The sequence below is a fragment of the Herpailurus yagouaroundi genome, unplaced genomic scaffold (assembly GCF_014898765.1).
Source record: "Herpailurus yagouaroundi ecotype Mexico unplaced genomic scaffold, PumYag 162, whole genome shotgun sequence".
Classification (NCBI taxonomy): domain Eukaryota; kingdom Metazoa; phylum Chordata; class Mammalia; order Carnivora; family Felidae; genus Herpailurus; species Herpailurus yagouaroundi.
Window position 1 is genome coordinate 2,637,109 of NW_024412403.1, and position 14,626 is coordinate 2,651,734.

Consider the following 14,626-nt stretch of genomic DNA (forward strand, 5'->3'; position numbering starts at 1 on the left):
TGGGGGGGGGGGGGGGGTGTCCACGAAGAGGGACACGTGGTCACCACCACCACCTGGAGGAGCCGCAAGGGGCCGGAGAGGGGAGGGGCGCAGGGCGAGAGCTCGCCGGGCAGGACAGGGGGGCCTGCACCACACGGAAGTCGCGCCGGCCCGGCCACGTGGAGGTCCCGCGTGGTTCGGAGGTCCCACCCGGCCCCGCGCCTCCGCAGGCCTCCGGCCGCCCCGCGACCCCCGCCGCGGTCCCACCCCCGCAGGGCGCCCACGCCCCGCCAGCCCACGCCAACCTGCGGCCCGCTGAGTCCTGGCGACGATGTATTTCCGGAGCCTCTTCACCGCCCGGTCCCGGGTCACCTGCTCGTTCCCGGCCAGGCGCTGGGCCAGCTGGATCTCCGGGGGGAGCGGCACGCGCGGGCCCATGGCGAACGCCCCGGACCCTCGGGCGCCGACGACCACTTCGCTTCGCCGGGGCGCGCGCGCGCGTGACGTCACAGGACCGCGCCGGCCTCTCTGGGGCGTGCGCGTGACGTCATCGGCCCCGCCAGTCTCTCTCGGCGCGCGTGAGTGACGCCTCCCGGCCGCGCGGGCCTCCCTCGGGGCGTGAGCTCCCGCCGCCTAGCGGCGGCTCCGGGATGCCGCTTCGCTGGTTCTGCGGGTGGCCGTTGCCCCTGGACACTCGGGGTTAAAAAGAGACCATTATGGGGCGCCTGGGTGGCTTGGTCGGGGTCAGTGTCAGGAGTCTTCATCTAGGCTCAGGTCGTGATCTCACCGTGGGTGAGGTCGAGCCCTGCGTGGGGCGCCATGCTGGCAGTGCGGAGTCGGCTTGCAGTTCTCTGCCTTTCTCTCTCTCTCTCTCTCTCTCTCTCTCTCTCTCTCTCTCTCTCTGCCCCTCCCCTGCTTGCGCGCGCGTGGGCTCTGTCTCCCTCTCTAAATAAATACATAACTTAAAAAAAAAGAAAAGAGGAAGAGGTCGTTAAGCGTGTGCCAGTCTTTGGGGGGGCTGTAGTTCACCCTGTAAGGGTTAAATTGTAGTGTAGGGCTAACGCTTAGCTTGAAAAATAACAGCTTTGTGTTGACACTGAAGGTTAAGAGAGAACAGCCTTGCTTTGCTCTTGTAAACTAGCTTCATACTCTTGTAAATTAGGCCTCACCAATTAAGGAAACAAAAGTTCAAAGAAAAGAGCATCAGAGGCAGGGTCAAGGAGACGCACTGGTTGCAACTTAGAGGCAGAAAGTCTAAAATAAACACCTCATTAGGCAACTGTTTCTAACTCATCTGGCAACTGTTTCTGACTCATCTGGAAACTTTCTTTGTTCTGTTCCCAGGTGATGATAAAACGATGTGGTCGGTTATAAAAACTCTGTACCCCGGCTGTTCCGGGCTGCACTCTTATCAAGCGTGTTGGTCCCGATCGGTCGGCCTTGCCTCTCATTGTAATAAACTTTGTTGTGACTGTCACTGGTGCCCGTAGCATTCTGTTTCAGGAGTCGTGTGGATGCATCAACCCCGCCAGTGGGCGAAGGATGCCAGAGAGCAAGCACAGGAGTGGTCAAATTGGAGGCAGACCCCTGTGAAGCCCCCAATGAACGGTTGGTGCAGGCGAAGGTCATCCGAAAATGCAACAACGGAGGGGAAAAGATGTCACGGGGAGGGGGGTGTCAGCCGCACCCCAAATGTCTGGCACCACCGGGGCACCGTGTACCAGTGTTGCCAAAGGGTCTATCACAGCCAGTAACTCAGAGAAGGAAGGGGAGCCCTGGCGCTGCCCGGTCAACTGCTCCCTCCCAGGAATCGAGGAGCCTGCACAAGTGGAAACACAGCTCAGGGCCGGGTTTGCCAACAGTGTTGTCGAACAAACGTGGATAAACATCTTGCAAGGGAAGCCAAGCACTCAAGAGAGGAGGGTTTGGAAAAGAGAAAGGTAGAAATTTACTCTGGGTGCCGGCAACCAGGGGACGCAGCAGGCTCGAGCTTCACCAACCCACCTCTCCACTGTTGGCAAGATGGACACCTAGAGTTTTCTCGAGAGAGGTTCAGGGGGTACGTGCAAGAGAGCAGGCAGAGAGTGCATAATCACAGGTGGGGTTCGGTATGTGCTCAGCCCCTGGTCATGGGCAGGGAAGGGGACGTGCTGCATGCGGTCCTCTACAAGCATTCTGTTGCTATTAGGACTTTTCTGGTCAGGCGTTAACGATGGTTTGGTCATTGTCAATGTCTCAAGAGAGTGTAGTAAGAAATAACTGTTGGCCACTACAGTTGAGCAAGAGGGCTCGCTAACACCAGCATCACTTGCGGCTCAGTCCAGCCTGAACCTTGCCCAGCCTTTAGGTCTGCACCCCTGCTTTCAGGACACAGAGGAAGGCCATCCACAGTGCACGAGAAAACAATCGTGAACCCGGGTCTGGGACAGTTTGCGGGCAGCTGCCCTGATCTCTTCACAAAGTTAATGTCATAAACAAGGAATGAATGAATGAATGAATGTATAAAGGATGGGGGAGTGAAACATACAAATCTTGATTGGATCCTGGTTCAAAGAAAAAGTTAAAAGGTCATTTGGGAAACAATTGGGACAGCGTGCATACAGACTAGATGTTAGATTATAGTACAGAATAATTGTTTCTTTTTCCAGGTGTGACTGGTGTTTATGTAGAATGGGGTTCAGCAGGTTTTTTCTTTTTTTTTTTTTTTAATGTTTATTTATTTTTGAAAGAGAGACAGAGCGTGAGTGGGGGAGGTGCGGAGAGAGAGGGAGACACAGAATCCGAAGCAGGCTTCAGTTTCTGAGCTGTCAGCACAGAGCCTGATGGCCGGGCTTAAACCCACAGACCATGAGATCATGACCTGAGCCGAAGTCAGACGCTTAACCGACTGAGTCACCCAGGCACCCCATCAGCAGCTTTTTTCTTTAAAGGGCTATGTGTCCAGGGGCCCCAAGACTACCCCCAGATTCCCTGATTTGCTAGGAGGATTCATGGCTATGACTTATTATGGCAAACGGATATAAAGCAAAATCAGCACAGGGAAAAGGCTTGTGAAGTGAGTCAAGGAGGAAGCTTCCAGAAGCTTTTCTCAGTGGGGTCACACAGAAGTCACTTAATTCCCCAGCAAAGAGCTGTGACACACACAGGAGATGTCATCTACCAGGGAGCTGGTCAGAGATCAGCACCCAAGGCTTTTCCAGGGGCTAATCACATGGGAACCCTCTGCCTGGCTTGTACCAAAATTCCGACTCCCAGAGGGAGAGCAAGTGTTCAGCGTCAGCCTGTGAAAATTAGCAAAGGGAAACCTCACTCAAATGGAGTCGTGAAGCCAGAAGGGGGATCCCTACCACTCAACTTCGAGTACAGGAACAGCCGTCAGTTACGGACCCGACAGGAGAAGATGTACTTGCATTATCTCCCACCAGGAATTGGCCACCTGTGCGATTCAGCTAATGAGAAATCACCATCACCATGAACGTGGGCTTTTCTCCAATGGACCTTTGTTCAAAACAGCCCCTTCCCATTTCCTCCTTCTTCCCCATGAAATAAAGTTTCTCTCCTCTGTTGGACTAGCGTGTGGGGTTTTTAGTAGCTTGCTTGTTCCCGGTTGTAAATCTCTGCTATTCCTGAATAAACCCATTTTAGCTGACATAATGGTTTTATTTTTAAGGTCAATGAGCCCATCGTTGATACAAATGGTTTTGGCCCAGTGAGGCACTCTCATCACAAGGTGGTAGGAACCCTCTTGACATCCACGTTCCCAGACAGCAGCCAACCGTGTATGAGCAGGAGGTTCTAAGGAAAGCAGTCAAGACTTAAGTCAACTCTTTTCTTTTTTTTTTTTTTTAATTTTTTCTTTCAACGTTTATTTTTGGGACAGAGAGAGACAGAGCATGAACGGGGGAGGTGCAGAGAGAGAGGGAGACACAGAATGGGAAACAGGCTCCAGGCTCTGAGCCATCAGCCCAGAGCCCGACGCGGGGCTCGAACTCACGGACCGCGAGATCGTGACCTGGCTGAAGTCGGACGCCTAACCGACTGCGCCACCCAGGCGCCCCAAGTCAACTCTTTTCTACACAGTTGTAAGATGGTAAATATTTTCAGAATTATGGGCCAGACCACTGCTACTGTGGTGCAAAAGCAGCCATAGGCAACATGTAAATGATGAGCATGGCTGTGTTCCAATAAAACTTTATTTTCAAAACCAGGTGATACGTGGGGTGCCTGGCTGGCTCAGTCAGTGGAGCGTGTGACTCTTGATCTTGGGGTTGTGAGTTTGAGCCCCACGTTGGGCATAGAGCTTACTTAAAAAAAAACAAAACAAAAACAAAAACAGGTGGTGTGATGGATTTGGGCCATGAACCATAGTGAAGTGTCGCAATATCTGGAAGTTAATTCAATAAATAAATAAGCATGCGCAGTACATAAACAAACGTGGCAAAATGTTAACAAAGGCTGACATTGGCAAAGGAGGGGTCAGGAGTACAGGTGTGTGGTGCTGTATTTTTCCAACTGTCTCTATTTTTGGATATTTCCATGAAAAAATTTGGGAAATATTTTAGAAACTGGCTTTAGAACCAGAATGCGCTTTTCCACCCGCTGTTTAGGTCCCATTGATAAACAGTGACGCAATGAACAAGACAAGGTTGGTCAATGAAGTCGCACATCCATGCGCTATCCAGACAGAAGGCAGGAGACAGCCAAACCTGAAGAAAAGGACAATTTTTAAAGAAAATTTTTAGCATTCAATTTTGAAAGACAGAGGGAGACAGAGCACGAGCAGGGGAGGGGCAGAGAGAGAGAGGGAGACGCAGAATCCGACAGAGTCTGAGCCGTCAGCACAGAGCCTGACGCGGGGCTCGAACCCATGAACCATGAGATCATGACTTGAACTGAAGCCAGATGCTCAACCGACTGAGCCACCCAGGCACCCCAAAAAGAACAATCTTAATAAACACACAGTGTATTTGTGAGGCGAAATTTCACCAACATCATGCAATGAAGTGCACCAATGTATAATTTTAAAATAGGCTTTACCATATATACAGCTAGTAGGTGCTGGCACCTAATGAAAGGTTTGCATCAGTGTACCAGTGTACCAAAAAAATAAATGTGCTCTGTCCTAAATGCAAAATTATCCCTCTTTAGGAAACTTTTCAGTTTGCTGTGCATTGCAGGCAAGAACCAGCAATGGATACGAAAATTAGAGGCAAAGTATGATAGGGACCATGATATTTGCATGGTCTCATAGGTACTTGGTTACAATAGGAAAGTGGTAACTTTATTCAGGATGGAAGTCAACGTCACCAGCGATGAAACACACAGATACCAGGTACCTGCCCTAAGAGGCACTGAAAGGGCACAGCATCACTTTGGTGGTGATGAGAGAAGAACCCTCTAAGGGCCTGATTTACGAGGGGGGACCAGTTTAGATTTCTCAGTCAGCACGGCTGTAGGGAAAGTCTGTTTGGACCCAGAGCCTGATTTACAGCCCGCCGCCCCTGCACCGGGCGCCTGCTCTGGGAATGACTACGCTAGAGGAAGACCATCTCGTCCTTGACGTACTGATCAACTTTCCTGCTCCCCACGTTCCTTTACGACAAAACCCACGACTCCTGCCTACAGGCTGCTCTACGATCTCCCGAGCTTTCGCAGGATGTCAAAAAGGATACAAATGTGGGGGCACCTGGGGGGCTCCATCGGTTAAGCCTCCAACCCTTGATTTCGGCCCAGGTCATGATCTCACAGTTTGTAAGATCGAGCCCCACATCAGGCTCTGTGCTGACAGTGCACAGCCTGCTTGGAATTCTCTCTCTCCCTCTCTCTGTCTCTCTCCCTCTCCCTCTCTCTCTCTGCCCTACCCTCCCTCAGGTGCTCTCGCTCTCTCAGGATAAACATTTTAAAAAAGCATATAATTCTGGTAAAAACTGTTCATTCTCCGGAGCACTTCCTTCTCTGTGAAGACCGTGTTTCCTGGACAGCTGTCCTAACCCTGGTTCAAAGAAAACTCTCTTTCTTTCTTTTAGAGATTCTAAAGTTTTGTTTATCTTGCACCGACAGTGGTATTCCTGCTCAAAATGCATAACCTCAACCTGATCATGAGGAAATGTCCGCCAGGCCCCAATGAGGATCAGTCCTCAAAAAAGGTCATCTATACTCTAAAAGTATCAGGGTCCTGGGGCGCCTGGGTGGCTCAGTCAGTTGAGAGTCCGACTTCTGCACAGGTCATGATCTCACAGCTCGTGACTTTGAGTCCGCATCGGGCTCTGTGCTGACAGCTCGGAACCTGGCTCCTGCTTCGGATTCTGTGTCTCCCTCTCTCTCTGCCCCTCCCCCACTCGTGCTCTGTCTCTCTCAAAATAAATCAACATTAAAAAAAAATTTTTTTAAGGAAAAAATATCAAGGTCTCGAAAGACAAAGGTCTAAGAGCTGAGTGCCCCCCCCCCCCCCTGTAGGAGGAACTTGGATCAGAAAGATAACTTCATGGGGACAATGGTGAATGAGTCAATTCTGTGGGTCAGCTTGTTTGCTGTAAACCAACACTCATTTCCTGCTTCTGGTAACTGCTATTTCTGCTTAGGTACAGTGCTAACACTTAGGGAAACTGCATGCGGAGTTTACAGAAACTACACAGTCTTTGGACCCTAAAATTATTTCCGTGTAAAAAAGTTTTAAATATTAGAAAAAGAAAAAAAAAAAAAGAAAGCCTGATGGGAGTTCGGGGAACAGATGTTTTCCAACTTCCATACACAGTACCGCATGAGGTCTGCCCGCAGAGGCAGAGCCCCGTCTGTCTATCTGCCCACACCCAGCACAGGGTCAGGTGGTGACAGTGTGTCAGAAGAGCTGTGAACACCTCACTGGGTACAAATTAGCAACAGAAGGGCGCTTGTGTGTTCCACAAATAATAAGGACCATTACATTGCCATACAATATCACGGGGACCCACTTCTCATCCTTGTCCCGCTTGTGTTTTGTTTTCTAGAACATAGAAAAACCGGTGTTCGTGGATCGTGTGTGTTTTCCTAAGTCTTGTCTTTCAACTCCAAGCTCAACTTGATGGAAACAGGCCTGGAGCGTGTGTGCGACATCTGTGAAGCGTGGCCGTGCATCTGTGCTAGGACGCGTGTGTATGACGTGCAGGGAAGGTGTATCAGTTCCCCGGGGGCCGCCAGAACGAGGCGCCATAAGCTGGAGGCCAGAAGTCTGAAATCCGGGGGTCGGCAGGGCCATGGCCCCCTGGAAGACTCCAGGGGAGGATCCTTCCTGCCTCGCCCAGGCTCCTGGCGTGGCTCGTCGCTGTACTGCTGCAAGCCCCGCCTTCCGCATCGTGTGGCCCCTCCCCTGTGCAGCTGTTTCTCCCGTACTCTTCCTCCCGTCTGTCTCTCTGTGTCTTCTCGTTTTCTTACAAGGGCAGTCATTGGGTGTAGGGCCCACCCTCCCTGATCCACTAGGAATCTCTCTTAACTAAAGACTTCTGGGAAGACCCTATCTCCAAATTAACATCACACTGCCAGTTTCCGGTGCACGTGACTTTCAGGGAGCTGCTAGCCATCCCACCAGGAAAGGGGCACAGAACATAAGAGAAATAATAGTCGCTGCCATCTAAAGGCCGACTACTAGGCGCCTAAGACTTTATGCACACCCTTCGCAAACCTTAAAACAAAGCTCCTAGGGAGGCGTGATTTTTGCCATGTTACTTGCGAGCAAATTGGCTCACAAGTTATCCTTCAGCCCAGAGCCTGGAAGAGACAAGGCAAAGGATACGGCCAGGCTGGCCCATGGTGCCCAGCCCGTGAGGGTCTCGCATCCTAGCTGGGACTGCTCCACAGGTGATCCGTGTGTGTGCCCTCCAGGGGACCCACATCCTCAGGAGGGCTGGTGTGGCTCTGTTGCTGCCACCTTGAAATTCTTCATATGTTTTTATGTTTATTTTTGAGAGAGAGAGAGCGCAGGGGAGGGGCAGAGAGAGGGGGAGACACAGAATCCAAAGCAGGCTCCAGGCTCCGAGCTGTCAGCACACAGCCCGACACGGGGCTTGAACCCACGAACCATGAGATCATGACCCGAGCTGAAGTCAGATGCTTAACTGACTAAGCCACCCAGGCACCCCAAATTCTTCATATTTTCTGAACGAGGGGCCCAAAGATTCACTTTGCTCTGGGCCTGGCCAGTTAGACAGCAAACAGATACTGTCACAGCCCCGCCCCCTCCTCACCCCCCCCCCCCCACCTCACCGGAGCCCCGCGCCTGCTGCCCACAGACCTTCTCTCCGGACTCAAACTCATTCACCCCTGTTTCATACGTATGCATCTTCCTCCTGTGTATGCTCTCAATTTTTTATTATAGAAAATTAGGGAAATAAGGTTAAAGGAAGGAGTCAGACATAGTCTCATGATCTAAAGGAACAGCTTTGCACACATCTGCTTATTTTCTGTGCATAAGACTTTTGTTAATTACATATTAATTAATTAATAAAACTTGCTAATTATATTAACTACACTCTATTGACAGTTTTGAAACTGCTTCTCAATAACATACCTAGCATTTTCCCCATGGCATTAGTACTTTCTCAAGAATATGCAGTATTCCAAAAGAAAACAATTCGTTTTTTCTAAAAACAAAATTTGTTTAAATAAAACTTTGGAAAAATACAGAAAATCACAGAGAACTAAGCTATTAAATGCTTGTATCCCACCCTCCAAGATGGCTACTGTTCACAGCTCAGAGAACATCCGTCAATCCCACGGCGCCCGGGCGCCACTGAGCCGCCGGGAACCGGGGTTGCCAGGGAGAAGCCTGGGACTGGTGCTTCGGCAATCAGCCGGTGGAGCCCAGAGCAGGGAAGTGGGGCCATGCCTTTCTAGAAGCGCTTCCTCCCACCTGCCCAGCCTCTTGCTATAGATGGCGGCTGGATGTTGCATTGCTTCTAAATTCTAGGATGGAGATTTTTATAAATTTTCTGTCCGTCCAGGAGTTTTCCTTAATGCCTGGCATTGAGTTCTCCAACTCTGGTTTTATTTTTTTTTTTTAATTTACAGAAGTGTATGAGAATCGGTTATTTATTTATTGCCTCCTATGTGACAGGTATGAAGGTGAGGAACAGATCAGTGCTGCCTGTCTGCCTGCCGGGGATCCCACTAGAGACACAGGCGGTTAGTGAGAGAGAGCCTCTCGCGTGTCCAGGGCAGGTGCACCGGCCGTACCCCCCACCTGGGTCCCAGCCTTCCCTCTGATTCTGCTGACGCTTCTCCACTTAGGAAACCCCCTGCCTGCATTAGCTTACAGCAAGGCCTTCTAAGATTGTATATCTGTTCCCTCCCTTGACGCGTCTCAATTTCCTGCAGCTCCCTCCATCCCTCCAGAGGGGCTGGGGGCTGGCTCCCTTCAAGGAGCTTGGAAGTAAAGCCACAGTCCACTCAGTTTGTAGCGTCCCCAGGTGGCCAGGCCTGTGATGGGAGGCAGGACAGTGCTGCACCTGTTTTTAGGTTTACCTTCGCTATTATTTCCCTTGTTAGCAAAGATGAATTGGTAGCTGGTAAATGCTTAGTTGAGTAAATGCTACATATTTCCTTTTCTTTCTGTGATTTCTCTCTTCCTTCTTTCTCTCTCTTTCTTTCTTTTTTCTTTCTTTCTCTCTTCTTTCTTTCTCTCTTTCTTAGGATTTCTTGGGCTAGAATTTAATTAGCAATGGATTCTGATGACAAATTTTTGCACGAGGGAACACAAGCAACTGATTAGCTCCAGAAACAAGCGTGTAGATCACCTGCCTGAGAACACCAAGAGGAAGGCAAAGGAGCTGTGTCTTGCTGAGGAAGAAGGAACCCTGAGACGCTGAGAAAAGAACCCTTTGGCTTCCTTATGCTGGGAAAGTCAGAAACCTCACAGGCGAGGCTTCACAGATTTCAAGCTGAAGTGATGTCCAAGGCCCTGGAGTGGCTCCAGGACCCTGGGTGAGGAGACCTGCTATCTGGTCTTTTTCTCTGGCTCCAGCAAGAAGGACACCTGGAGCATCAAGGAATGAGAGATAAATGCCAGCATTTTCCAGGGCCTTTGGATAGAAAAAGTTATGCTAATTATGGGAGAGATTTAAGCTAGTGTACTAATTACAGACAGTAATAGTAAGAACACTATCAACTCGCCCTGGGGCTCAAAACATTTTACACTTATTAACTCATTTAGAACTTTATAAAACTCAAAACCCTTGGAGATTGGTCACGAGTATTATTCCCACAGACGGGACGGGAGTTAGTCCTATGCCATCCAGCATAGGAGGGGGAAGGGGGAGGAGGGGGAGGAGGGGAGGAGGGAGAGGAGGAAAGCCCACTGAGCTGCAGGATAGGAAAAGGCAGGAGAACAGTTTTCCATTTTTATGGAGTCAAATCTGACTCATCGTACATTCATGCAATTATGAATGAATTGTCAGATCTCCCCTTCCTCTCCCCTTACTGTTCAACCACACCTGACCTTTCACCTTTCCTGAAGTTACAAACAAGGTTCTGCCCCTGGCAGGTATCAGAAAGGCTTGTCTCCCCCACACACCTGCTTCCAGCCACTCCCGCTGGGGCTCTGTGTTGGGCCTACAGCAGGCAAGGCTGGGCCTGGTCCTGCACAGTCAGCACCCAGGGATGGGAGAGGCCTGTGTCCACTGAGGGTTGGGCCAGAGGGCTGGAGGGCCTGGACTTTTCTAAGAGACCAATCCTGTCCAGTCAGCCCCTAGTATGGGCCCCACCCCTGCCCCAAACAGAGTGTGGGACCCCTCCCTTCCCTGGGTGCTTGAATCTGCCCAGTCTGAACCCAAATCCTGCCACAGCCTAGCCCTTTCCTAATGCCCTCGATCTGACCACAACCCCTGCCCAGCCTGAAGCCCTGGCAGCCGTCTCCTCCCCATCCCGGCATGGCTTTGTGCCTCCTCTGCTTACACACACGAGCGCTCCATTGTGCCTCTGGGTCACAGGCTGGTGACCTCCAGAGTGGCCGGCACAAGTGGGGTGCCGGGCCAGGCCTTGCAGATGAGGGGTGCAGGATAGTTGACTGCACAGGGGCCTGAGGCCGGGCAGGGTCTGATCTTGGACTCCGGGATGCCCCGGCAGCCTCCTGCTCCGGTCCCCAGCTCCTGCAGGTCCTGGCTGGGTACGAGCTTCTCTCCCCTCTGCCCTTCCGCAGCTGTCGTCTCAGGTCTAGGTAACCACCTGCCTGTGACCCGCTCCCCGCACCCGCCCCCCTCCAACGCTGCGTCCTGCCCTGTACAGGGCAGACTCCACACAGTCCCCCACAGAGCCCACCCCAACCCCATGTGGGACCTGCCCCCAACTGCTCCCTGCAGGATAGCCCCCACCCCAACCTGACCGGCCAGAGAAGGACGACACCACACCCACATGGCGGGCAGTGGGGGACCCAGGATGTCGCCCGCGAGACGCGCGCCCTAGGGGCAGGTAGGCGACCGGCCGAGCCCCGCCCTCGCCCCCCGCCCCTCCAGCACCGCCCCTGTCCCCGGCCCTAGGCCCCGCCCCACACCGCCCCTGCCCCCGGCCCTAGGCCCCGCCCCCGCCCCGCCCCGCCCCGCCCCTAGCGTCACGTGACCGTCGCCTGCTTTAAGTGGAGCGGGCGCCTCGGGCCGGGGTTCCGCTCTGGCCGCAGCAAATCCGCCCGCCGCCAGGATGATGTGCGGGGCGCCCTCCGCCACGCAGCCCGCCACGGCCGAGACCCAGGCCATCGCCGACCAGGTAGGAGGGAGCGGGTGGGGCTCCGGAAGGCGCTCCCGGCTGTGAGGCCTGCGGGTGCGAGCCTGCCCCTGGGGTCCCCGGGGCCCCGCCTCGGTTTCCCCTCTGCGGCCGCAGGCAGGTGGTAGGAGGGTGGGCCGAGCGGGCCGGTCGGGGCCAGAGCGGGCGGAAGCACCCGAACGGCTCCTTCGCGCGGCGCCCCTCCCCTGCCGCCAGCCCGCTGCCCCCCCGGCCGCCCCGGGCCTCGCTCGGGTGGCTCCACCGCCCGACCGCAGTGCAGGCTGGTGACTCAGCCCCACGAGACCCGTGAAATGAGGAATTCGCAGGGACTGCTGCGCGAGCCCCGCCTGGGCCGCGGCTCCCGGCCCTGCCCCCGCAGCCCCTCCTCGCCGGGAGCGGAGGGTCCTCTCCGGTCAGGGGAGTTGGAGCGGGTGTGAGGTCATTTGCTCCTGAATTTGGTGTGAAAGTGACCTGTGGCGGAGGTGTTGCTGCTGGCAGGCACCGAGGGGGCCAGCCGGTCTGCTGGAGGTGTCTAAGAGGACAGGAGCAGGGAGAATCCCCACCTCTGCACCTGGTGCTGCCTCCTTTCTGGAGCACTCTGGGGCACGCAAAGGGAGCGTCTGTGACTGACCCCGGGTCAGAAGACATTCTGCGCCGTCCCCCGCCCCGTGAGCAGCGCCACCAGCCCTGGGCGCTTGGGCCTTGGGCCTCTATGCCCCCTTGGCTGCAGCCCAGCCCGTCTTTCTCCTGGTCAGTCCTGGGACGATGAGCTCCCACTCTGTAGGGAGGGGCCGGGCCTGGCAGTCGCGTTACCTGTTCTGCCACCTGGCGCCTGGGTTTTCTTTCCATTCTTTGCCAGCGGCCTGGGGCTTTCGGCCCCTCCTGAAGCAGACAGAGAGGGGTGAATCCCTCCCCAAACCCTGGGCCGTTGTGGGGGTGGCACTCACCCCCCCGGACCACCCCCCCCCCCCCCCCCGCCCCCCGTTTCGTAAACTGTCAGCAGAGTCCACTCCCTGCAGACCTAGCTGGCGTTTTGCACAAAGAAGGGGGCTCCTGTGTCTGAGTATTTAGACACAGGTAAGCCCCACCCTGGAGAAAGGCACTTGGCGCAATGAACACCGTGAGTTGCACAGATAAGGATCAACTTCTGCCCAAAAGCTCTACATCTTTTTTTTTTTTTTAACGTTTATTTATTTTTGAGAGAAAGAGACAGAGCATGAGGGCGAGAGGGACCGAGAGCCAGGGAGTTACAGAATCCAAAGCAGGCTCCAGGCTCCAGGCTCCGAGCTGTCAGCACAGAGCCCGATGCGGGGCTCGAATTCACGGACCGCGAGATCATGACCTGAGCTGAAGTCGGGCGCTCAACCGACTGAGCCACCCAGGCGCCCCACGAAAGGCTCTACATCTTAAGACGCAGTAGGGGCACCTGGGTGACTTCCGACTTCGGCTCAGGTCATGATCTCGCTGTTGGAGAGCTTGAGCCCCGCATCGGACTCGCTGCTGTCAGCTCAGAGCCGGCTTTGGAGCCTCTGCCCCCTCCCCCCCACCCCTTCCCCACTCACGCGCTCTCTCTCTCTCTCTCTCTCTCTCTCTCTCTCTCAGAAATGAATAAACATTTAAAAATAAAATAAACATGCAGTCAACTGCATTTTACCTGCGAAGCCCTGTGCCTGCCGCCTCCGGTGTCTGGGGACACATTTGGAGGCTGTAATGCCCTCCGGAGAGGAGCCGCAAAGACACTCATGACCTCTCTAGACTAGAAGGGGAAATTTAAATCTATGACTGAACTTAGTTTAAAATTTCGAATTTTAAGAGGGAATAATTACATACGGCCTCTTCGTCAAACTGTTCGGCTGTGAACTGGAAAGGAAAACGGGGCGTCAACTCGTATATAGCGTCATGATGGAAATTTAAAAATCACCCATGCCTAGAACACGAAGGGCCAATGACTTGCTCCAGCACTCTCGCGGGAGCCGTTAGATTTAAGGAGCTTTCCGCACTCTGTCGGTAGAGCTGACCGTGTAATGCCCCTCTCCGCTCTCAAGAACGCTCTTGCTGGAGAAGATCTGGAACGGGCGGGCGCAGGAATCCCGTTTGTAACGTTCGTTCCGTAGGAGAACTAGGCTGTGTGAGGAGGGAAGCCACTAAGTTCTCCGTTCTGTCCCCTCCCCTAGGTGAAGCCCCAGCTGGAGGAGCAGGAGAATAAGAAGTACACTACCTTTAAGGCGGTGGAGTTCAGGAGCCAGGTGGTCGCAGGGAGGAACTACTTCATCAAGGTGAGGGTCAGCCGTGGGCGGGGGTGAGGGGGGGTGGGGGGGCAGGGCCCCGCCCCTCTCCGGGGCCCTCCTCATGCAGACTGGTCCGGCAGGGGCACTTGGGGTCAGAGGTCCTCCGGCCTGCCCCTCACTGGCCTCTCTCCTCTCTGTCCGTCTCCAGGTTCAAGTCGATGATGAGGAGTTTGTGCACATTCGAGTGTTTCAGAGTCTCCCGCACGAAAACAAACCCTTGGCCTTGTCCAGCTATCAGACCCACAAAGCCAGGCACGACGAACTGGCGTATTTCTAGTTCCCGCTGTGAACATGGCCCGTCCGTGTGGTTCTGTCCTCTGTGGACACGTCTGGGGTCATAAACGGGTGCCATTTCTTCACTGGGGGTGGGGGGGGTGTGTTGTGCAGCTCTTCTGAGAGCTGGGAGAGACAAAGTCATCCCAACCAGCGATCTTCATTACTTTCAAAGAAGGCTTATATTCTCTTTTAAATACATATTTTTAAGTCTTGGCAAATATATTCCTTCGTTTTGGGTTTTTTTGGCTTCGTCGGAAACCACAGTCCCGTATAGAAGCGTCAGGAAGCGTGAGAGTGGCGTGCTAATATGGTTGTTTGACGGCCACGTGACCGCTGTGCCACGTGGCGCCCCTCCTGGG

General features: G+C 53.7%; 2 protein-coding genes across 4 annotated transcripts in view; one reads left to right on the forward strand and one right to left on the reverse strand.

The window, feature by feature from the left end:
* The window catches only part of RRP1 (ribosomal RNA processing 1), a 16,349-nt gene extending 15,850 nt beyond the window's left edge, over positions 1 to 499 (reverse strand). For 2 of the 3 annotated variants that reach the window (XR_005793123.1, XM_040483795.1), the window contains exon 1: positions 285 to 498. Coding sequence is in view for 2 of the 3 variants with exons in the window: in XM_040483795.1 (XP_040339729.1) it covers positions 285 to 417 (133 nt within the window). In the remaining variant the exon portion in view is untranslated. Of the gene's footprint in view, positions 1 to 284 lie in introns of all 3 variants that reach the window. The other variant, XM_040483796.1, reaches the window with a different exon arrangement.
* Positions 500 to 11,559: 11,060 nt separating this feature from the next.
* CSTB (cystatin B) lies at positions 11,560 to 14,486 on the forward strand. Its single transcript, XM_040483797.1, has 3 exons — positions 11,560 to 11,706; positions 13,878 to 13,979; positions 14,140 to 14,486. Exons 1-3 carry the CDS (start codon positions 11,641 to 11,643, stop codon positions 14,266 to 14,268), a joined length of 297 nt encoding a protein of 98 aa, XP_040339731.1. The 5' UTR covers positions 11,560 to 11,640; the 3' UTR covers positions 14,269 to 14,486.
* Positions 14,487 to 14,626: the final 140 nt, after the last annotated feature.

What these genes read in the sequence shown, in the direction of transcription:
- CSTB (XM_040483797.1), top strand. Translation starts at nt 11,641, where the DNA reads ATGATGTGCGGGGCGCCCTCCGCCACGCAGCCCGCCACGGCCGAGACC. An exon ending in CCCAGGCCATCGCCGACCAG is followed by an intron (nt 11,707 to 13,877) that starts GTAGGAGGGAGC and finishes CCCCTCCCCTAG; the next exon opens with GTGAAGCCCCAGCTGGAGGA. An exon ending in GGAGGAACTACTTCATCAAG is followed by an intron (nt 13,980 to 14,139) that starts GTGAGGGTCAGC and finishes GTCCGTCTCCAG; the next exon opens with GTTCAAGTCGATGATGAGGA.